General features: G+C 37.5%; 1 protein-coding gene across 2 annotated transcripts in view; it reads left to right on the top strand.

The window, feature by feature from the left end:
• LOC127944211 (low-density lipoprotein receptor-related protein 1) overlaps positions 1–22,474 on the top strand; it is a 94,045-nt gene that overhangs the window by 40,516 nt on the left and 31,055 nt on the right. For both annotated transcript variants that reach the window (XM_052540059.1, XM_052540058.1), the window contains exons 7-33: positions 4,108–4,270; positions 5,389–5,611; positions 6,458–6,647; positions 7,036–7,179; positions 7,290–7,526; positions 7,654–7,834; positions 8,079–8,301; positions 8,428–8,617; positions 8,851–8,979; positions 9,098–9,238; positions 9,698–9,823; positions 9,949–10,065; positions 10,182–10,262; positions 10,354–10,521; positions 13,786–13,968; positions 14,179–14,376; positions 15,069–15,314; positions 15,493–15,690; positions 17,573–17,777; positions 17,869–18,033; positions 18,120–18,364; positions 18,527–18,658; positions 19,617–19,844; positions 20,437–20,611; positions 21,143–21,237; positions 21,331–21,480; positions 21,697–21,840. In XM_052540059.1, coding sequence (XP_052396019.1) covers positions 4,108–4,270; positions 5,389–5,611; positions 6,458–6,647; positions 7,036–7,179; positions 7,290–7,526; positions 7,654–7,834; positions 8,079–8,301; positions 8,428–8,617; positions 8,851–8,979; positions 9,098–9,238; positions 9,698–9,823; positions 9,949–10,065; positions 10,182–10,262; positions 10,354–10,521; positions 13,786–13,968; positions 14,179–14,376; positions 15,069–15,314; positions 15,493–15,690; positions 17,573–17,777; positions 17,869–18,033; positions 18,120–18,364; positions 18,527–18,658; positions 19,617–19,844; positions 20,437–20,611; positions 21,143–21,237; positions 21,331–21,480; positions 21,697–21,840 — 4,677 coding nt within the window. The remainder of the gene's footprint in view (positions 1–4,107; positions 4,271–5,388; positions 5,612–6,457; positions 6,648–7,035; positions 7,180–7,289; positions 7,527–7,653; positions 7,835–8,078; positions 8,302–8,427; positions 8,618–8,850; positions 8,980–9,097; positions 9,239–9,697; positions 9,824–9,948; positions 10,066–10,181; positions 10,263–10,353; positions 10,522–13,785; positions 13,969–14,178; positions 14,377–15,068; positions 15,315–15,492; positions 15,691–17,572; positions 17,778–17,868; positions 18,034–18,119; positions 18,365–18,526; positions 18,659–19,616; positions 19,845–20,436; positions 20,612–21,142; positions 21,238–21,330; positions 21,481–21,696; positions 21,841–22,474) is intronic.

The following is a 22,474-nucleotide window of genomic DNA, read 5'->3' as shown; positions in this document are numbered from 1 at the left end:
TGCCAGGGAAAGCCAGTCGCCAGCACACCAAGGAAGCAGTTTCACAGGAAGGGTGAGCAGGGTGGGACGGCGAGTTACCGCACAGTAGTTTATTGTTGCTAGAAATAATCCAGCCCTGTTTTCTCTTTAGGACTGATGATTTAGTTCCCAGTGTCCCAGTGTTTCAAACTTCACATGCAGAGCACTGTTAGCATGATTCAAGTTTCTGCCTATCTTGAGGATTCCAGATTTCTCACTTTATGAGGTTTCATGATGATGATGATAATAGTCATGATCTTAATATTTTAAAAACTGATGATAATCATAGTTATGATGATGATGATGATGATAGTTATTATTATTATTAGTAGTATCATTATAGCAACTTGACATAAATGTAAATAAACGTGTAAGGATAGAAATGTAAATGTTAATAAAAACAACTGATAAATATTTAAAATATTATGTAAATTAAATATTGTTGTTAATATTAATAATAAATTAATAATCATCAGTCAGCCTGCCAATTTGACTATTATTGTTGTCATTATATGCTGAATAATGATTATGTATTTGTATTTGTATATAATAACAAATACATATTTACGTATAATATTATTATTATTATTATTATTATTGTTTTAGTAATTTAACACAGGTAAATGTTAATTACATTTAAAAGTATACAACCTATTTAAATGTACAAAAAAAGTTTAGATAAAAAATATTATTCTTTATTTAATAACAATAAAAATCAAAGTTTTATAAATTTGTCTGATGATTTATTATTATTAACAGTGATTGAACCTCATTATTATTTCTCTTCCTATGTAGACAGTATGGAAGATCACAAGGTTGTAGAACAGAGCTTCAGTGTCTCAGAATAGTTTTCCAGGAAGTCTGGACCCTGGCCATCACCGTCCCTGTGGTTTCAGACTCCGCTACATGCAAGACAGACAAGAGGAAAAACTGTGTCACAAACTGTGTCTGTAAAAGTGTTGAGTTTGCCTTGCAGAACTGTGGTATAGGTACTGGGTACAGCTGGAGTGTCAGAGTTACTCAGAAACCATGTCCTCTCTTGGTATAGTTGGGAAATTTCGGGACTGTGTTATGATTAGAGAACTGATCAGGTCCGTTCGCGTAATCTAGCTGCTAGCAGTTCACTGAAGGGGGAACATCAGCAGAACATAACTAAAATGTATTTTTCTCACACAAATCAGTTGTGTGGCTTTAGAAAAACGATGCTAAACAGTGGTCATTTGCATACAGAATCTTAAAAGTATGGATAGGGCTGGGCGATAAAATCAAAAAAATAATTATCATAATATAATTTTGTTAAAACAATAACAAAAGTTCAATATTATGTTTATACACCAAAAGTGCAATGAATTATTAAAACTAGTTTAAAGTCAGATAAAACAGCGCTGACAAACAGCAGAAACACTGTGAGCAACGATACAGTCAAAGCTTTTCAATCTACAAATCTACCATCATTTACCATAGTTTTACTGTATTACACTAACTGCACCATGGTATTGTGGCAGAAATGTGGAATATTAATTTAAATTGTTATTATATTATTAATGTAGACATCAAGGTACTACTACTGTCAACTCAAGTTTCTGACAAATGTTTTATTTTTTATTTTTATATTATTATTAATATTGCAGCCTGCACTGCAAACTGTGCTGAACATAAGCATCGTCAAAGTCAGGCAACACAAACCTGTTTCATGATTTGAAACAATATCACTCATAAGAGCATGTAAGAATTGAGGGAAAATGACTGGAAAAGTCTGAAGAACTCAAAAACATGAAGTGTTTTTCAATCTCTGACCATAAAGAGAAGTTTGAAACCACAGTTAACAGTCTGGTTTCTACATCTTTCTACAGCAAGAAATAAAGATTTTATCAGGATAATTATCGATATTGTCTGAAAAGTTGTCCAATACGGCCCCAGACATTAACTCTTTTGACATTGATCTTGGATGTTCTCAAAGACAGCCGATCTCTTCTGTTCTGCTTCACTGTAGGTGTAATGCTCTGAGCACCTATGCCATCAATTAAGTTGCTTCCCAGGCCTTTTACAAAAGCAGCCACAAAACTTGCTCAAAGAGGTTATAAATCAGAGCTTGCTCATTCAATTACACAGTGTCCAGAGGCCCTACGCCACCAGTGCTGAGATAATTATATGTTATCAAAGTTCTGTTCTCCCTCTAACTGGACCTATAAATCAACAGCCCCCTGTTCTTTGGTGTGTATAGGACAACTGTTATTACAGCCGCATCATTAATGACTCTGGGTGGCCATTCTGCTGGAAAGGCTGGAGGAATGGAAGGACAGTAGATGGATGAGTCTTTTTAATGAGTGTATATGCTGCAGATATTCTGTGATGCAGAAGGTTTAGTAATTTCCCGAGTGATTTATAACTGTAGCATACTGGGCAGATGAGCACTCCAGATGTGCCCCGTGACCGCTCTCCCCCGTAAAAAGCCCGAAAACAGAGTAGGATGCATTGCACACACAAACTCATAATCAGTGTGTGAGGAGGGGGTGGTGGGTGAGTGGGCGTCCACACTGTGGCTGATGAACCTGGGTAGAGCATATCTGCTTGAGGGTGTCACGACACTTCATTGGCTTGGCTCAGGACGTCCTTGCCGCTGGTTGGGTAATAGCTGTCCTGCCATTTTAAGAATGGCCCACATCTAGTCCAGATGGATTTGAGCTCTAGAGTCTGCTGGTGTCTTCATGAAGTGTGACTGATGCATCTTCCCGACCATACATATTCTGGAGTTTTCGCTTGCTTTCACTGAGACTTAGTATTCCCCCGAATTACCATTTCAAACTCTTTTCCCAGAATGGAGGATATCTGTATGGCCAAGTCCAGCCTCCCCGTGCAGGGAAAAGGTGCAGTAATGGAGAACGAGCGTCTGTGTCAGGTTTTTTAGATTGTGTGGAGACGGTTGAGACACTTTAGCATGGAGTCTCACCTAGCGTGTTTGTAGAGTTTCTGCAATCAGGTTTTTTGCTTTGCTGTCTTTTTAATTGCGTTGATGCATAAAAGTGGGAACAACACTCTCTGAGTGAATAATAGTCTTGTGACAGTGAGTCAGAGAGTTGGGCTGATCTGCACGCACACTCACACACACGCATACATATGCAGAGACATGCATAAAACCCATTGGGCCTTATTCATAAAACACAAGCAGAACGAGTTTCTGCAAACATCATTCATAGCAGTTCTTATGTAACGGCTGCATTTAATTCAATCTGACATTTTATGTCAGAATGGATTAATGATTGATTAGAGACATTTCTTCTGCTTGAGTTTCGTGTGGGCACATTATGTTTTTTTTTATAAAACACAGCTTGTACTGTCAGATCATTGTCAGATCAAGCTTTGTATAATTTAGGGCTTTTATTTGGTCGATCCATATTTACACTGCCATCCAAAAGTTTTTACATTTTTTAAAGAAATTAACACTCTTATTTTAAGGATGCATTTAATTTATCAAAAGTGACAGTAAATACATATGGTAAATATTTTTTTTTCTGTATCATAGTATCCACAAAAGTAGCACAATTGTTTTCAACATTGGTAATATTAAGAAATGTTTCTTGAGCGTCAAATCAGCATATTGAAATCATTTTTGAAGGATCATGTGACACTGAAGATTGGGATGACACATTATTCACAAAATGTTTGCATTATTCCAACTTTTAAAATAAATTTGCAACTTGGATGGAAACATATCTAACAATTAGTCATAATTGTCTGTCTTCACTGAAAGTGGAAAAAATTGTTTGTTAAAAACTGAATTTAGCATTAACTGATTGTTAATGCTGAATTATGAATAGCACAATTTCAAAGCACAGTAATGACCGCAGTGGGGTTTGGTCTTGGTTAATTGGTTCTCCTCGGATAGTTGTCTGATAATGGGACTATGTTAAGTACACCAATCCTCCAAGTTTTGCATTCCAACACGGTGCAGGATCTTTCTGCTGAGTCAGACAGAAGCTGCAGTTATGACTGACTAAAAATAAAGCAAACACTGAAAACATCTCTTCTTCTCTCCCCCCATATTCCTCCTGACTCTCTTCCTGTCTTGCTTCTCTTTCACAAATTTAGATGTGGAGCAGATGGCTATTGACTGGCTGACAGGAAACTTCTACTTTGTGGATGATGTGGACGACCGCATTTTTGTGTGCAGTAAAGATGGCTTGACTTGTGTCATCCTGCTGGACCTGGAGCTCTATAACCCTAAAGGAATCGCACTGGACCCAGTCATGGGGTGAGACCCCCGAGTCCATTATTCCTTAATCCTTAATCCTTGTCTGGACCAGCAAAGTCCAGCATCACTCATGCCACTTGGTTTTCTCTGCAGATAAAAAAAAAGCAATAGAAAATAAACAGAAAAAGAAAAAAAAGCATATTTTACCTTTTTTATAAAAGTACTTTCTTGACAATTAAGTGCATTTATCCATCATATTAAATACTATAATATGGATTTTTTTAATTAATTTTGTTGCAAATAAAGCATAAAAAATAAATATTATTTAATTGTAAAGTAATTATATGTCTGGGTAGTATTTGTTGTACATCCCTTAAATTATTAATTTCTTTATGATTCAATTGAAATATTATTAAATACTGAATCTGGAATGAATAAATAAATATAATCATCTACAATAAAGAAAGCAATAGGGGTGTAAATAACAATTATTTTGGTAATCAAGTAATCAGTCGATAATTCTGACAATTAATCGAGTAATCAGATACATTTTTTTGTGGTAATGAAAATAGACCTAAGGGAATAGACTTAGGTCTATTATACCAACAATAATTGGTTTAAATATAATATCAGAATCAAATATGGTTTTATTGAACAAAACAATTAAAAATACAATTTAATAAAACAATATACTTATAAATCTGATCAGAATGGTGCACATTGTTCCCAGATGAATGTTTTAAATGACCAAGACTCACAGCATATGCAAAGATTAATTTTGAGACGGTCCACGCATGTTAATGAGTACTGTTTGTGTGGAGCAGCGTTTACTGTGAATGGAGCCGATCTGAGATGCACTTATATAAATAAAGTGCATATTAAACCTGCAGCGCTTATATTTATTTAATTGAATCGCAGCTTTTGTGTACTCACAATAACACCTTTTTGATTTTTAATAACATGCTTTTATGATTTTAAATGGTTTTAATATTTCGTACAGCCTTAGAAAAAAAGTCTAATAATGCTTTTTAATGGGTTCTCATCCATGGAATGCGTCAGTTTTGCTGGTTAATCGACACAAGCAAAATGCAATCAATTTTTATAATTGAGTACTCCAATTTAATTGCGGAATCATGACAGCCCTAATATTTTGAACATCTCCTTTTCTTCTTTTCCAGGAAAGTGTTCTTCACAGACTATGGCCAAATCCCAAAGGTTGAACGCTGTGATATGGATGGCCAGAACCGCACCAAACTGGTAGACACAAAAATCGTCTTTCCCCATGGCATCACTCTGGACCTGGTCAGCAAGTTGGTGTACTGGGCTGACGCTTACTTAGATTACATTGAAGTGGTGGACTACGAAGGCAAGAACCGGCACACCATCATTCAGGGATTACTGGTATGTGTGAAGTCACATGCGCTTAGAGATTTGTTTGTTTGGAGCCATGAACTTGATCTAAGGATGTCACTTGCATTGATGTCATCACTCATGAGTTTCTAGAAATGAGAACATCACATGATCAGCAGAATGGAAAGATCAGCATTAGCTCATTTATAACCTGCGACAGCAGTGCAAACTGAGCATTGTGCAACAGTGTCATACTTTTTTTTTTGTTTTTAAACCCTTTTTTTTTATGTCCATTAGTTTACATTCATCGTATTGCAAAAAATCTACTTGAAAATCTAATAGTCCTAATATAAATTTATATGTGATGTTTCAGGACTTTTGCATAGGAATGCACATTATATAACAGTAGCATCAGTTAAGTTAATCTTCAAAATTAATTACAATGACACTCAAAATTATCTCAAAATGAATCTACATTTTCACTGTACATTTAAATTGTTGTGATGCCTAAATTCATTTGCAGCATTTAAAATAATTGATTTTTATTAATTTATTTACAGAAAATAGTATAAGTCATTGGTTCTCAACCAGCCATCTTTCAAAGGGAACTTAAAATGACTTAAAAGTCACATCTGTATTTTCAGTTATCTCTGGGACCATGCCAGAGTCCAGAATCTCTTAAACATTTTATTGTGCTATTTTATTAAAGGAGACAGACTTTGAAAACTGGGATATATTAGGAAGCTTCATTTGTTTTTTTTTTTGTTTTTTTTTTTGTTTTTGTTTTTTTAGAACTGTAAAAGTCATGTTACTTAATACCAAGGGCATTTTTATAGTTAGTGTGTATATAAATATATATATGCTCTATTTTTTATGCTTTTTTGTTTGTTTTGGCAGATTGAACATCTCTATGGTCTAACAGTGTTTGAAAACTATCTGTATGCCACCAACTCTGACAACGCCAACATGCAGCCCAAAACCAGTGTGATCAGAGTCAACCGATTCAACAGCTCTGACTTCCAGGTGGTCACACGCGTGGACAAGGGCGGCGCACTTCACGTTTACCACCAGAGACGTCAGCCTGCAGGTATGACGGGGATATTAGATACAATTTGTAAAATATTTCTAAATGTAAAGTTCAGCAAGTGCTCAAGCATTTTCAGACAGAACGCTTTTTTTTGCAGTGAGAGGTGCCTTTTTTAAATAGTTTTCTATTGGCAGTAAGCTCACGCTATAATCTTTAATTAGACTGACAAGTGCACTTCTCTTTTCTAAACAAAAAAAAAGTTTGAAAACGCACCACACATTTTAAAACCTGAAAAACATGTTCTGTCTGATCGGGGCCTAAGGCAGCATAAATCAATCTCTTTTGGGACGGGTACATTTACATCCTACCTGTCTGACTCAGTACTATTCATTGTGGTTCCCCACTGGCCCCTTATATTAAAATTAGTCTTTTGTGTTCGTCCTCTCAGTCCGTAGTCATGCATGTGCTCCTGATCAGTTTGGGAAGCCAGGCGGCTGCTCCGATATCTGCCTACTGGGCAACAGTCACAAGAGCCGAACCTGCCGCTGCCGTTCAGGTTTCAGCCTGGGCAGTGACGGAAAGTCCTGCAAGAGTGAGTGAAATCTCAATTCAATTCTCAATTCAGTTTCAAACAGTCATACATAACAGCATTCCCCATTATAGGGCTTTTTTGGATATAATCAATTCTGTTTTTCTTCTCAGAACCAGAGCATGAGCTCTTCCTGCTGTACGGGAAAGGCCGGCCTGGTGTTATTCGTGGTATGGACATGCATGCCAAAGTGTATGATGAGCACATCATCCCCATTGAGAACCTGAATAACCCAAGAGCACTGGACTTCCACGCTGAGACCGAGTTCATCTATTTTGCTGATGCCACCAGCTACATCATCGGCCGCCAGAAGATTGATGGCACTGAGAGAGACATCATAGTGAAGGATGGTGAGTGCAGAATGATACTGGGATGGTTTTTGTTGGAGTGACATTGAAGGTGGATGAATTACATGGACAACTCCTCCATATCTCACTCTCTTCTCCATCCCATTCATTTTGTCTCTCAATTCCACAGGTATTCACACAGTAGAAGGAATCGCTGTGGACTGGATGGGGCAAAACCTGTATTGGACTGATGATGGACCCAAAAAGACGATCAGTGTGGCCAAACTGGAGAAAGCCTCTCAGACCCGCAAAACTCTTCTTGAGGGCAAAATGACCCATCCTAGAGCCATAGTAGTAGACCCTTCTCATGGGTAAATCAATTAATTCCACAAAAAAAAAATATATAGATAGATAGATAGATAGATAGATAGATAGATATTAGCATTTTTATGCATTTTATTTAGTCACAATACACACATAATTCTGATTGGTTTTTAGAGACCATGTTACCCTACCAACCAGATTACATGTTCCCTACATACAGATAAACCATTTAGAGTTGCACTAGAGTTGTTTAAATCTACACTGTAGTGTATAAATCCATGCTGTTTACAGAATGATGTACTGGAGTGACTGGGAGGAGGAGCCTAAAGAGACCAATCGTGGCAGTATAAAGAAGGCCTGGATGGACGGTTCAAATGCCGGTATCCTGCTTACTTCTAAAACTGTGCTCTGGCCCAATGGCCTCAGTCTGGACACCCAGCAGGGCATCTTGTACTGGGTGGATGCATACTACGACCGCATCGAAATGGTGCTTCTCAACACCACAGAACGCAGGGTGAGGAAACACATATATATATATATATTGCTCCGAAAAAATGTGATTGGATGCAACTGAAATAAAACAAAATATGACTTTCCGACTTGAATTTGTATTAAAAAAAACACTTTTCTGTTCATCCAGACAGTATATGAAGCACATGAGCTGAGCCATCCCTTTGGCCTGTGCCACTATAAGAACTTTCTGTTCTGGAATGAGTACCGCAGTGGAGCAATCTACAAACTGGACCAGAACACCAAAAAGGCCACGTTGCTACGCAGTGAACGACCCCCAATCTATGAGATCCGCACCTATGATGCACAACAACAGCAAAGTACTGAACACCCTGAGCATTTCTTTTAGAAAATGTGTCATTAATGAGTCATATGTAAAGCGCATGCTGACAGATCAAACAAGGACTTAATTGTGTTGTTTTGTATGTTAACATGTCTGAACAGCCACATTATTTATACGGTGTTAGCGGGAACAAACTAATGAGATCAGAGTTTCAGTGGTTTTACTGTGTGTTTTATTGGGATCTGCTAAGGGTGTTTTTGTTGTGTGTAGTCACAGGCTCCAACGTGTGCCGTGCCAACAATGGTGGCTGTAGCAGTCTGTGTCTGCTGACGCCCACTGGACGCTCCTGCGCCTGTGCCGACGATCAGATACTAGATACTGACAACAAGACCTGTACAGGTGCCTATTTTGTGCCTTTGTGGCCTGAAGTATAAATGTTCCCGTGAATAACCTCAAAGAATTTTGAAAGGTATAATACATTTTGAAATAATAATTGTTCTTTTTTTTTTCTCAACAGCAAACCCTTCCTACGTGCCTCCTCCTCAGTGCCAGCCTGGAGAATTTGCCTGTAAGAATAATCGCTGTATTCAAGACCGCTGGAAGTGTGACGGGGACAATGACTGTCTGGACAACAGCGATGAGGCCCCCGAGTTGTGCCGTCAGTGCCCTTTTGTCTCATATTTTCAGATATACAAATAACAAAACCACTCCTCATTATCACATGATCCTTAAGAAATCATTCTAATGCACTGATTTGGTGATCACAAACATCTCTTATTATTATCAATGTTGAAAACATGTCTTGACCCTTAATATTTTTTTTTCTTTGGAAACCAGGATATATTTTTTAAGATTCTTTGACCAGTTCAAAAGAACAGCATTTATTTAAAATGGAAATCTTATGTAACATTACAAATGGCTTTATAATTCTTTTTATCGGATTCTTTCACTCACAGAATAAGATAATCAGGTCTTAATCGTGGCATTAGTAACTGTTAATATTTGTGATTCATACATCCATACCACTAGGTGTCAGTATAAATCAGGCTGTTATATCAGCCATGAAAAGAAACATTATGGAGTGCACATTTAAATGAGCCTATTTGTCCTGTTTCAGACCAGCACACCTGTCCTGCTGACCGCTTTAAGTGCCAGAATAACCGCTGTATCCCCCTGCGCTGGCTTTGTGATGGAGACAATGACTGTGGGAATGATGAAGATGAATCTAACAGCACTTGCTTGGGTATTGTAAACTAATTGTTAATAGGACTATTAAGCATTTTTTTCTGATAATTGTCAAAGTACTTTGTGGTGTACACCAGCCTTTATGTGCTTTGTTAATTGATCAGGATTTATTTTCTCTCCCAGCCCGCACGTGTCCTTCTAATCAGTACCCATGTGCCAGTGGCCGTTGTATTCCTATCTCCTGGACATGTGACTTAGATGATGATTGTGGAGATCGCTCAGATGAACCACCATCTTGTGGTAACTTAATTTGAGTCTCTTTTCCTTTTGTCATCATGCCATGCTGACACTTCAAGAATGTTAACTGTTTTTCCTATCTCATCCTCTCTCTTGTCTCTCTCTCTCTCTCTCGCCAGCATATCCCACCTGTTTCCCACTCACTCAATTCACCTGTGCCAATGGACGCTGCATCAATGTCAACTGGCGTTGTGATAATGGTGGAGTTTCTAATGCTGTCTATAAAAGTGTGTTTGTTGCATCCTGACTTAGAATGTCTAATAACTGCAAGTCCTCATTATCTGTCCTCAGATAATGACTGCGGGGATAACAGTGATGAAGCCGGCTGCAGTCACTCGTGCTCCAGTGTGCAGTTTAAATGCAACAGCGGCCGCTGTATACCAGAGTACTGGACCTGTGATGGAGACAACGACTGTGGAGATTACAGTGATGAGACTCATGCAAACTGTACCAATCAGGGTGAGTTGGGAAAAGTATAATTTTTAATAATAATAAAAAAAAAAAAGTTCTCGTTCCAAAAAGTTTTCTTACTTTTTTTGTAAGTTTACCACAGATATATTTTCACTCGCGAACACTCTCTGATGCAGTGCTTCAGAGTTCCTCTCTCCGTCAAGAAATCTTTACTATTTTTCATTTCATCTCAGTGAATGCGCAGCGCACCTATGTTTGCTGTACAGTAAACTCTAGTGTGAAGGCGCACGACTCTCCGCCGCTTTCTCTCACACGTGCAAAGTGAGAGAGAGAGAGAGAGTGTCTTACGTAACGCGTGTTAATTGACGCACCACATGTAAACGATATTCTTTGTTGTTGTTTTCTTTGTTGAGTTCCCTTGGATTTGTTTTTTCAGTTTTTAAGAACTGCCGGGTTTTCCTGTAGTTGGCGAAACTAATGCGCAAACGTCAATCTCATTGGCTGGTGCTCACCGCTATTTTGATTTCGGCAAATCAATTCAACGAATGCACAAAACCTGATTAATATTCATGGATCCAGCAGCTCATTAGTCTTTAGTGCATTTTTACTGTTCTTATTAGTAGAATTCATATTATTATTATTATTATCATCATCATCGTCGTTTTTTTTTTTTTTTTTATACAGAAACAAAGCATCACCACCAGTCCTAAATTCAGTTAAAATGTCTATGCATTCATACATGGTTACCAAGTTTTAATTATAATTACTAAAGTTCTATCATTAAATAATACTTGATTATTGTAAATACTATGGCTTTCTGTTTTCGTGAGGGGGTTTGGCGGCATGTCATCTTTGTTTCCAGACTGAACATTAAAGAACACCACACACACGTCTCCTGGAAATCCTGTATAATAAAAAAAATCTGATGACTTCTTCGAAACTCTTGAAGTGTTTCCACTTTTGTGTCCCGTTTGCGTCAAACGTTTAACAAACGGTCTGTGGGCGCGACGTCTGAGGCTGAGACTAGTCACAAACCAACATCTAATCCCAAACCAATTACTCTACTGAATTCTTACTATTTATGTATTTGTTGGTTGGTTTGTTCGTTGTTTGTTTATGATTATTTATTATTATATTGTTATCTATTCATTTATTTTATATATTTATTTTGTTATTTTTATTTTAAAGTAATTTAAATGTTATATATTGTGTAAAAATTACATTACATTTCTGAAATTAAAAAATATATATTTTAAATACAACAAATTGCTAAGTGAATTAGTAACAATATGAACAAAGATAAAACAAAAAAAATAATTTCAACACTAATTAACAATAAATGTGAATTTCATTATTTTTGTTATTTTATATTTGTTAGTGTATTTTCATTGTTCAAATGTATTTTTCTTGTTTAATAATTTTTTGAAAATAACTAAATTGTCAGATTGCAGTTTTTTGATGTCAAAATTGACAACACCAGAACCCTTCATATATTTAGTTTGACCTCCTGAGGTTGATGATCAGTATTTTCTCAAGATGCAGCGATATATATATATTTTTAATAAGGTTAGGTTCTTTTTTTTTTTTTTACACTGTTTGTATTATGTAAATGATCAGTTTATTATCTGAAGCTATATTAATGGTGTGGGCCTTCTGAAGTGTATCTAGATTTTGAGCAAAACCACAATGACTAATGCAACTGAGGCCCTTATTAACTGGAGTAAATCATGATTTCACAAACTGGGCTGTCATCCTTTTTTTTGTGGTCTGTGGTGAAACACTTAAACCACAAAGTCTTGAAGTCCCTGTGCAGAGCAGTGTTAATGACTGCTCTGGGACCTGCTGTCTAGAGGGGTTACACATGCACTGAAGTGCCAGGACGCTTGATGCATGAGCCGCTGGAGTATGCACACCTGCAATTTGTACATATGTATCTCCTCATCTGTCCATCTCCACATGTCCAATTCATGTGGCTTTATAACTGTTAATTGTTCAGTGGTTGGCTTGGCCCTGCGTGGGACAGGAATAGTGGGTTAGATTCTGTTTTCGGGGTCTCTTCTCTTCTCTTCTCTTCTCTTCTCTTCTCTTTTTTCCCTTCTCTAATGGCATGCTGGTGCTTAATAGACTCACAGAATCAATGCAGCAGAACCAAGCCAGAGGCCTAATTAGAGTGCTGGGTCTTCTGAGAGTTTGTGCCTGTGTAAAGATGTTGAACTGAGTGAGGTCATGCTAACACGAGTTGTGAAGTTTGGAGTTGGGATATTAAAAGTCAATTTAAAAGTAAAACATGTAATGGTACCAGTTTTTCAAGTTATAATAAAGTTGTAAGTTAATATTTATATAAAAAAAAAAATAGAGGACTGCAGCATTTTAATTTCCTATTAGAATTTATTATTTTTCTGCATTTATTATATAATTACTCTATTTAACTATTTGAGTATATTTGATTACTTTTATATATGTCTTATTTTTACATTTTGGAATTAGAAATATTTGAAAGGTACAAGCCATTTGATCTAAATATTAACATTAAAATGTGTTGAGCAGTATATAGATTTTTGCTACATTATTTACAAAAAAAAATATTTTCTGCCTTTACTACATAAATTGTTTATTAATGCTATGTAACTGTTAACTTTTTTATACTTTATTTTTGAATTCGTAAAGGAAGCAAACAAAAAAAAGGGGATTTTTTAAGTTGTCAAAATTAATGTTAAGATTTTTTACATATAGAAGGGTGTTAAGTAGCATATACTATACACATTTGCTAAAATATTAGATATTGACAGAGAAATGTAATATTCCAGTCAGATTTCAATATTGATATCTACTACTTAGTCTTAGTGTGTGTGTGTGTGTGTGTGTGTACGGGTGAGAGAGAGAAAGAGAGAAACAGTGGATTCTTGCAGCTCGAGCAGTATGATGTCATTGGGGTCAGTTCACCCCAGCAGTTCCCTGTTCTAGGACACACTTCTCTGTTTACGGACGAGATCTGGTTTTCCACATTCCCCTTTTTAGACTCTGCCAGATTCTATCCTTTACCATGAGGGAAAGCCTTTATGACTGATGCCTAATGATGGCCCTCACGGTGGCAGCCCTGGACCGCTGTTCATGAGAAAGTTTGATTTGGATCAGCTCATTGTAGTTGTGCCTCACACTGGTCACAGTCTCCATCCCCTGGGAACTGATTTTTGACGTCAGGAAGCCAAGCTCTCATTACAATTAAATAATAAGATATGTGTCTGTGCCTTTGTGTGACTGTTCACACAGCTGCATTTTAATTGGGTGTCCCATTTCTGTCTTTGTCTGCAGCCACACGGCCTCCCGGCGGTTGCCACATAGATGAGTTCCAGTGCCGAATGGATGGCTTGTGTATTCCGATGCGATGGCGCTGTGACGGAGACACAGACTGCATGGACTTGAGTGACGAGAAGAATTGCGAGGGTGTCACGCATATGTGCAACCCTGCCGTCAAATTTACCTGCAAAGACTCGGGTTAGTGCACGCTTTGGCTATCCTGAATGTTCTCACTCGTGTTTCAGGCAGCCACGAAAAAACAATGTCATGATAAATCTAAATATCACTACCTAAAGGCCCAAATTCAAAAGTTTTGTCACTTTTAGTATATGTTAGCTTTAATTGAATTGCAGCATTTTTCAATTGTGGGTCAAATTCTTTTTTTGTTTCTTTTTTTGTGTGTTTTAGGTCGCTGTATCAGTAAGGCCTGGGTGTGTGACCGGGACAGTGATTGTGAGGATAACTCCGATGAAGAAAACTGCGAGGCTCTGGAGTGCAAGCTCTCTCACCGTGTTTGTGCCAGCAACGACTCCATCTGCCTGCCTCCTGAGAAACTGTGTGACGGCAAGGACGACTGCCCCGATGGCTCGGACGAGAAGCTTTGCAGTAATGCAAACACACACAAAAACAAATACACTCAAGTTAAAGGAATATTTCATGCAAATGTTGTCATGTTTCAGCCACAGTCATATCACTCTGTACCCTAAGACCCCCTGGGAAAACTAGCTGGGAGAGGTGTTAGTTAGGGGTGTGTGGGTCCTAATGTCCCATTGTAGTGATGGTGACACTATACTGTAAAAAGCTCCGTCCTTCAGATGCGACGTTAAAAAGAGGTCCTGACTCTCTGTGGTCACTAAAAATTCCATGGCAATTCTCGTAAAGAGTAGGGGTCCTGGCCAAATTCCCTCCGCTGGCCCTTGTCAATAATCGGCTCCTTATAATTCCCATCCACTGAGTTGACTCTATCTAGATTGACCTAAAGATAGATCTAGTAAAGATTTTTTTTTATCTATATTTTTTGTGTTCCATGGATGAATTCCTTAAGCGCGATTGAATAATGACAGAATTTTCATTATTGTGTGAACTATTCCTTTAAATCTTTCACGGTTGCACAGAGCATGCCAACTCAACTTGTGTTTCCCATGAGCATGACAGAAATTTCAGGCTTGAATTCTTATAAAATAAGCACATTCTCTCCAACACATTCTCTTTTTTATATATATATAGACTTGCAGCAAGTAACTCACAAACACACTTTTCAATCCCACCTGCTTCTTTCTTGTCTGTTTTGGTTCTAGATCTTTGCACGATGGATAACGGAGGCTGCAGCCACAACTGTTCCATCGCTCCTGGTGAGGGCATCCTGTGCTCCTGCCCAGCTGGCATGGAGCTGGGTACCGACAACAAGACCTGCCAGATTCAGAGCTTCTGCGCCAAGCATCTCAAGTGCAGCCAGCGCTGCGTGCAGGAGAAGGCCACTGTTAAGTGCGAGTGCTATGAAGGCTGGGCTCTCGGGCCAGACGGCGAGAGCTGCAAGAGCACTGGTGAGTGTACTTAATGAAATGTACGCTACACTGTTGTATATAAAAACAGTGGCACTATGAAATAAATTGGCCCATATTATATTCATTATATTATATAATTTATTATCTAGTGTCTTTATAAGCCGATATAAAGGATTAGCAGTGGGATGTCCTAATGTGCCATGTCCATGTTCTTTAGATCCATTCAAGCCCTTCATCATTTTCTCCAACCGGCACGAGATCCGTCGGATCGACTTGTACAAGGGCGAGTTCAGCGTGCTGGTGCCTGGCCTGCGGAACACCATTGCCCTGGATTTCCACCTCAACCAGAGTTCCCTCTACTGGACTGATGTGGTGGAAGACAAGATCTATCGGGGAAAGCTGTCGGAAAACGGAGGTAAATTAATGTCTTAGTCCTATGATAAGTTGTGAAGAATTAACTATTTATTCTTATACATATAAATACAGTTTACACTTGCACGCTGTTGATTACAAGACAAAACATTATAAGAGGCCTGTCATGCTATCGACAGAGCTTAAACTCCATTTAACCTAGAATTATATTTAAATTAATTTATACGAAACACTTCTTTAGTATGACTCATATACTTTCCTTATACACACACACACACACACACACATATATATATTTATTTGTGTGTGTGTGTATTTGGGTTAGGGTTATAATCACAAACATTATTTTTAGTTGATAACTTTATTAGATAATTTCATAATGGCTTTGGGAGCTTCAATCACATTCTTTTGTTTTAAAGGCTTGTTTAAAGTTCTGAGTTGCCTTTTTTTGTCTAAATGTGTTTTCCCACATTGTTCTGTCCTTTTCAGCATACCAAGTTAGTCCATAATTGTTACACTATTTTCGGTTCACGAAACCACAGCATGCATCTAAGTGAGTCTGTGTGTGAACGTAGCACAGGAATTTGCAGGGCTCTGTCTTTACCCATTTGACTCATTCCTAGTTTGCGTGACTGCAGCCAGAGTAAAAGCAAAGTGTCGGAAGCACCATGTTGCTTTGAAACATGTGCACACACACCTCCCTCCTTTTATGGACAGCTCTTTCCAGAGATGCGATATACTTTCCAACTTTTGAATCCTTGCTGTTGTCTTTGATGGAGTTAAAATATGACTGATGTTGCTGCCAAGACTGAAACAAAGTACAGTTTCTCAACCCTATTGGAGAGACTGCGCTGTGAGAGCCATTCTGGACCTGTAATTACTGCACTGTATGAGAGTCTCCCTCACAGATCAGAGAGCAGCGTGCCTTGATTGGGAATGATTATTTTCTCTTCCCCATGGCTGTAGCTCAGAGTGAGGGAATATTTATTGCAGCATTGACTTAAATGGCTTTCAGGTTGGAAGCCATCAAATGATTTTTTGGCCAATATATACAGTCTTAAACCATTGGTAAAAAAAAAAATGCTTCCACTTGCTTTTTTTATTTTAATACAAATGTTTCATTATAAAATGTATTATATGTATCACAATTTGATGAAAAGATGAACTGAGAAGTTTCATATTGTCTCAGAATTTGGTTGGTCATTCTTTTGCAGAACTTGAGCTGCATGAACTCCACAAGTTTTTGTGAAAAGAGATGATCATGTTCTCCCGTTTGATTTGAAACATTGATCATTTTGAGATTCAAAGGAAGCAAGAACATCTTTCCGTCTGCACAAAAAGTCACATGATCAGTGTCACAAGTTTTCTTATTCATTTAATGACCTAAAAATAGTGCAGAGTCTTAAAAAATTCTTAAGGGATGCACAGTATATCAGCACTGTATTGATTGCTGGCCAATATTAGAGTTTTTTATTTTTATTTATTTATTGGTATTGGTTGATCTTAGATATGTAATTGTGCCTTTTTATTTCTGTTTATTTTTACATTTAAATTACCTTTAAATCATCTTAAGGTCACTTAGAGTTAATCTTTAAAAACACATATTATTTAATAATTAATTACAAAATACATACATAAATAACACTGTTAAATATAATCTTCAGCAAATCTCAAAATAAATGCCAATAGTGATGAACTTACATTATAGAATAGTGTTGAAAATGATTCATTAAATCATTTTTAGTAGTGTTTTTTATTTTTAATAGAAAGAAAAGGATAGCTGTTATTACATGTTATTGAAATGTTTATGAATTATCAGTTTTGGCCAGAATTATAGTATTGGATCCATAATTTATGGTGCATTTTTTTCAGCCTCCTAAAGCTTTTATTTCTAGGTTTAACTTGGATTCCTATTTCTATTTCAGCTCTCACCAGTTTTGAGGTGGTGATTCAGTATGGTTTGGCCACTCCGGAGGGTCTAGCTGTGGACTGGATCGCAGGAAACATCTACTGGGTGGAAAGTAACCTGGATCAGATTGAGGTGGCCAAGCTGGATGGTACCATGCGTACAACGCTACTGGCTGGAGAGGTGGAGCATCCCCGCGCCATTGCGCTTGACCCAAGAGATGGGTAAAACATGTTATACTTGGACAGTCCTGTTATTTTTCAGTGATATTAACTTAAGTTGTTTCAAGCATTGTCTCTTCCCCCCGCCCCCCAGTATTCTGTTCTGGACAGACTGGGACGCCAGCTCCCCCAGGATAGAGGCTGCATCTATGAGTGGGGAGGGCCGTCGCACCATCCACAAAGAGACTGGGAATGGTGGCTGGCCCAACGGTCTCACTGTGGACTACCTAGAGCGCCGTATCCTGTGGATTGATGCCAGGTATTGGCACTAAAAGTGACGTAAAATGCAAAAGTGTCCACACAGTATGTAACCTTGATCTTCTAAAAATACAAATATGTCTTTAGATCCGATGCCATCTACTCTGCGGCTTACGACGGTTCCGGCCTGATCGAGGTGCTTCGGGGGCATGAACACCTGTCGCATCCCTTTGCCGTCACCATGTATGGAGGAGAGGTCTACTGGACGGACTGGCGGACCAACACTCTGGCTAAAGCCAATAAATGGACGGGACACAATGTGACGGTGGTCCAGAGAACGAACACTCAGCCATTTGATCTTCAAGTGTTTCATCCTTCTAGACAACCTCAGGGTGAGAACCAGCATATGTCAGGAACATTTTATTACTTGTGTATGTTTCGTATTGCATTTGTAAGCTGAGGGAACCAGTGTTGTTGTTGTTAACTAAGCCTGTTAAAAATCAATGAAAAAGTAGATGAAAAACTTTGGTGAACATTTTCTTCCTGCTTTGCAGCTCCCAACCCGTGTGCAGCGAATGACGGGAAGGGGCCGTGCTCTCACCTGTGCCTCATCAACTACAACCAGACCTTCTCCTGTGCCTGTCCACACCTCATGAAACTCAAGCCAGACAATCACACCTGCTACGGTAGGCTCCTCCTCCCTCAGCCCTCAGATCCAATCAAATGTCAACCTTTAGCAAGTTCCGAATGGAATACCGTTTTACTAATTACAGAATACTGCACATCATATAAAATTTCTCAAGACCATGGCATAGCAAACGACATACTCTATTATTGTGCAACAAGAACAATATAAGGAACAATATAAATTGCAACATAAATGTTGTCCTAAAAAACAGTTACATTATTGCACAATATACTGTCACATGACCTCAGTATATTTTATTTATCAAATGGATTAACAATGGCTATTTGATTACAAATTTCTGCTGATATCATTTTAATCCACCATAGTGGAAATGGGAGGTCAAGCGCATTGCATTGTGAGAGACAGTATTCCATGCAGTAATCTCTTTTGTTCTGCATGTTTTATGGTTTGTATTAAATCACCCAGGTGTTCCACATACAAGCGTACTGCAGAAATAGTCAATTATTTGCAACATAGCCTAAATCTGGAGTTGCAGTTTAAGTGAGTAGTAAGCAGAATCGCAAAGCCACAGACCTCCATGAATGTGGTCAACAATAAGAAAATCCACAAAAAATATTTTGTAATAGTTTACTATTATTTAATTGCAGCAATGCTTATCTAACACAATTCAGTACAAATAGTATATGAATTACAGCACAGCATGAGGCTTTTTGTTTTAGATTCCTTTTGCATTGGCGGTAGATCCTCAGTGTTAGATTTTTTTAGGTCGGGCTGAATGTTAGTAGTCTTGTGTGGGCTGTAAATCTCATTTAACCGCCAAGAAAACAACAGTGCACCCTGCTGCCCTGATGCATGATCAGTGTTTAGTATTCTGACATGGAGACTGTAGGCTTTTCTACTACTTTTTGTTCTTTTTGCAGATTACATGCATTTAAATTATTTTTTATATATATGGATATATATATCTAGTGACATTGTCTGTTTTTCTTGTCCAGAGTACCGTCAGTTCCTGCTGTACGCTCGTCAGATTGAAATTAGAGGGGTGGACATTGATAATCCCTATTACAACTACATCATCTCTTTCACTGTGCCTGACATTGACAATGTTACAGTGGTGGATTATGATGCTCTGGAGCACCGCATCTACTGGTCTGATGTTCGCACTCAGACGATCAAAAGAGCCTTCATCAATGGGACCGGTGTGGAGACTGTGGTATCAGCTGGTGAGATAATAGTTTGAGCTTCAAGCGTATGGACTCTAGTATACACGGGCCCCAAAATGTAAATGAAAACTTAAAAATTGAACTTCATTGCTTTAGATAGCAACTGACAGACTGCTTCAATCTTTTCTTTTTCCATTGTTTCTCAATTACTTTTAGCCATTAGATTTTTAGTGGAGTAATAAAGTCAGTTTCCAGTTAACTATGGTCATGGTACATAGTGCTTGATTATCAGAAAAATAAAAATAAAAAAATGTTTGGCTTAATTTTAAAAAAAGTGTCTTTTATCTTTTAAAACCCAATTAAAAATAGAACTACTGAACTTTTTGTGACGTATAATACTACTATCAAAAAAATGTGGGGTTAATAAATATATATATATATATATATATATATATATATATATATATATATATATATATATATAGATATATATATATATAGATATATATAGATAGATATATAGATATATATATATATAGATATATATAAAACATTTAAAAATATTTTTTATTCAGCAGGGATGCATTACATTTATCAAAGGTGATGGTAAATAAATGTATAGCTTTAGCCAATATTTTTTTTTCTTTGCTAGACCTCCCTAATGCTCAGGGTCTAGCTGTAGACTGGGTGTCCAGAAACCTCTTCTGGACCAGCTATGATACGAATAAGAAGCAGATCAATGTTGCACGGCTAGACGGGTCTTTCAAGAACGCTGTAATCCATGGACTGGACAAGCCTCACTGTTTGGTGCTGCATCCTATCCTGGGGTTAGTACAAGTACTCACACATGAACTGTTGCTAGTTTAGTCTTGGCATTAGTGCCATTCTGTCATTTTTAGTCTCTTTAGCCTCTTTGCTCTCAGCTTGTTTGATAGGCCACATTTGGAGAACAGATGCCGTGCCAGTATGTTTCTGGCACAGATTGTAAAGGGTGTAGATGAGCAATCTAAATGTTACTCATTAGTGTGAGCTATAGATTGGACAATATGGCCAGTGTGAACCAGATGTTTTTGTTGTAGTGCCAGTGTGCTAGTTTCTAGACATGCCAGTTTCTAGTAAAAAAAAAATAACAAGCTAGTGCATGCAGACAGTACAAGTCATTCAGCTGATTTTTAATTTGTTCAGTATGTTTTTCTCACTCTACAATGTTTTTGATAAATAAGTGTTTATTTCTACTCTCAATGGCATGATTTCCAGGCATTCAATTGACTGAGATATGAAGAAACTTTCCTGGCTGGAAAGTGTATATATTTGGTTGATATCTAATTTGTCACATTTTATTTGCAAATTGCGTACAGAAAGCTCTACTGGCTTGATGGGGACAACATCAGTATGGCCAACATGGACGGCACCAACCACACATTATTGTTCACCAATCAGAAAGGCCCAGTGGGTAAGTGACTTGTCTTGTTAACTTTTGTTTGTCTAAAGCTACAAGAAGGCCTTTTGGAGATTTGTTTTATACGTTGACTTCTTCCCATGGCAGGCCTGTCCATAGACTATTACACAGAGCAGTTGTACTGGATCAGTTCAGGGAACAGCACCATTAATCGCTGTAAGCTGGATGGTTCTGGACTGGAGATCATTGAGGGTGTGAAAGGAAAGCTCACCAAAGCTACAGCCCTCGCCATCATGGGTGAGAGAGCAAAATCAGCCTGCTTCCAATGCAACACAAACTAAAACTTTGTAATGCAACTCACTGAACTGAAGTTTTTGTGAAGTGTTTCTGTTAAATATGAACAGTGTGAGTCAACAGCTCTTAACTGTGATGATGTGAACAATGTTCATAGAGTTCTATGCATTGATAACCCCATTTGAAATAACTAACTGACATTTTATGTTTTATTTGTAGGAGACAAGTTGTGGTGGGCCGATCAGGGCACAGATCAGATTGGTACATGTGACAAGAGCAATGGAGGCAACTGGAAGGTTCTCCGAAATAACACGTCACCCATGATGCATATGAAGATCTACAATGAGACTGTGCATCAGCTAGGTGTGGTTTCATATTTATATCGATTGTGTAACCCTAAAATGCTTCTTTGTTTTATATAAATATAGTCTCTTTTACTTTTTCTGTCTTTTTTTCCTTCTTCCTATTTTATTTATTTGTGTGTATAACTATGCTTGCCTGCTGTTTTCTTTTTTCTTAATCTGAATTAATGTATGGTTTTATGTTATGTAGATATGTGTATACAGTATATTATTTATACTTTATTACTATATTTTGTTATTGTTACTTTCGGTATGACCTAAAATGAACCAAATAAAAGCAAAACGGAAAAAAAAGTTACTCTTTAAAAAATAAAAAGCATTAATTTGATAAATTTCATGTTTAAAGGTTTAAGTGTTCCTGTAGCTCAATTGGTAGAGCATTGTGATATCAAGTGTTGGGGGTTCGATTCCCCGGGAACACATGATAGGTAAAAATTGAAGTCGCTTTGGATAAAACTATCTGCAAAAATTAATAAAAAATTCATTTTTAATTTAATTTTTTAAATTTAATTAATAATAACTATTATTATTATTATTATTGGTGTGGTTGTTTTGTTCGTGTTAATTAATTTGCTAAATATCCAGTTAAATCTTAAAATAGATCACATAATCCAAAAAGGGATTTCTGGATTGTC

This window comes from Carassius gibelio, chromosome A23, assembly GCF_023724105.1.
Source record: "Carassius gibelio isolate Cgi1373 ecotype wild population from Czech Republic chromosome A23, carGib1.2-hapl.c, whole genome shotgun sequence".
NCBI lineage: Eukaryota > Metazoa > Chordata > Actinopteri > Cypriniformes > Cyprinidae > Carassius > Carassius gibelio.
The sequence above is the reverse complement of the archived record's forward strand: the minus strand, read 5'-3'. Positions and strand labels throughout refer to the sequence as shown.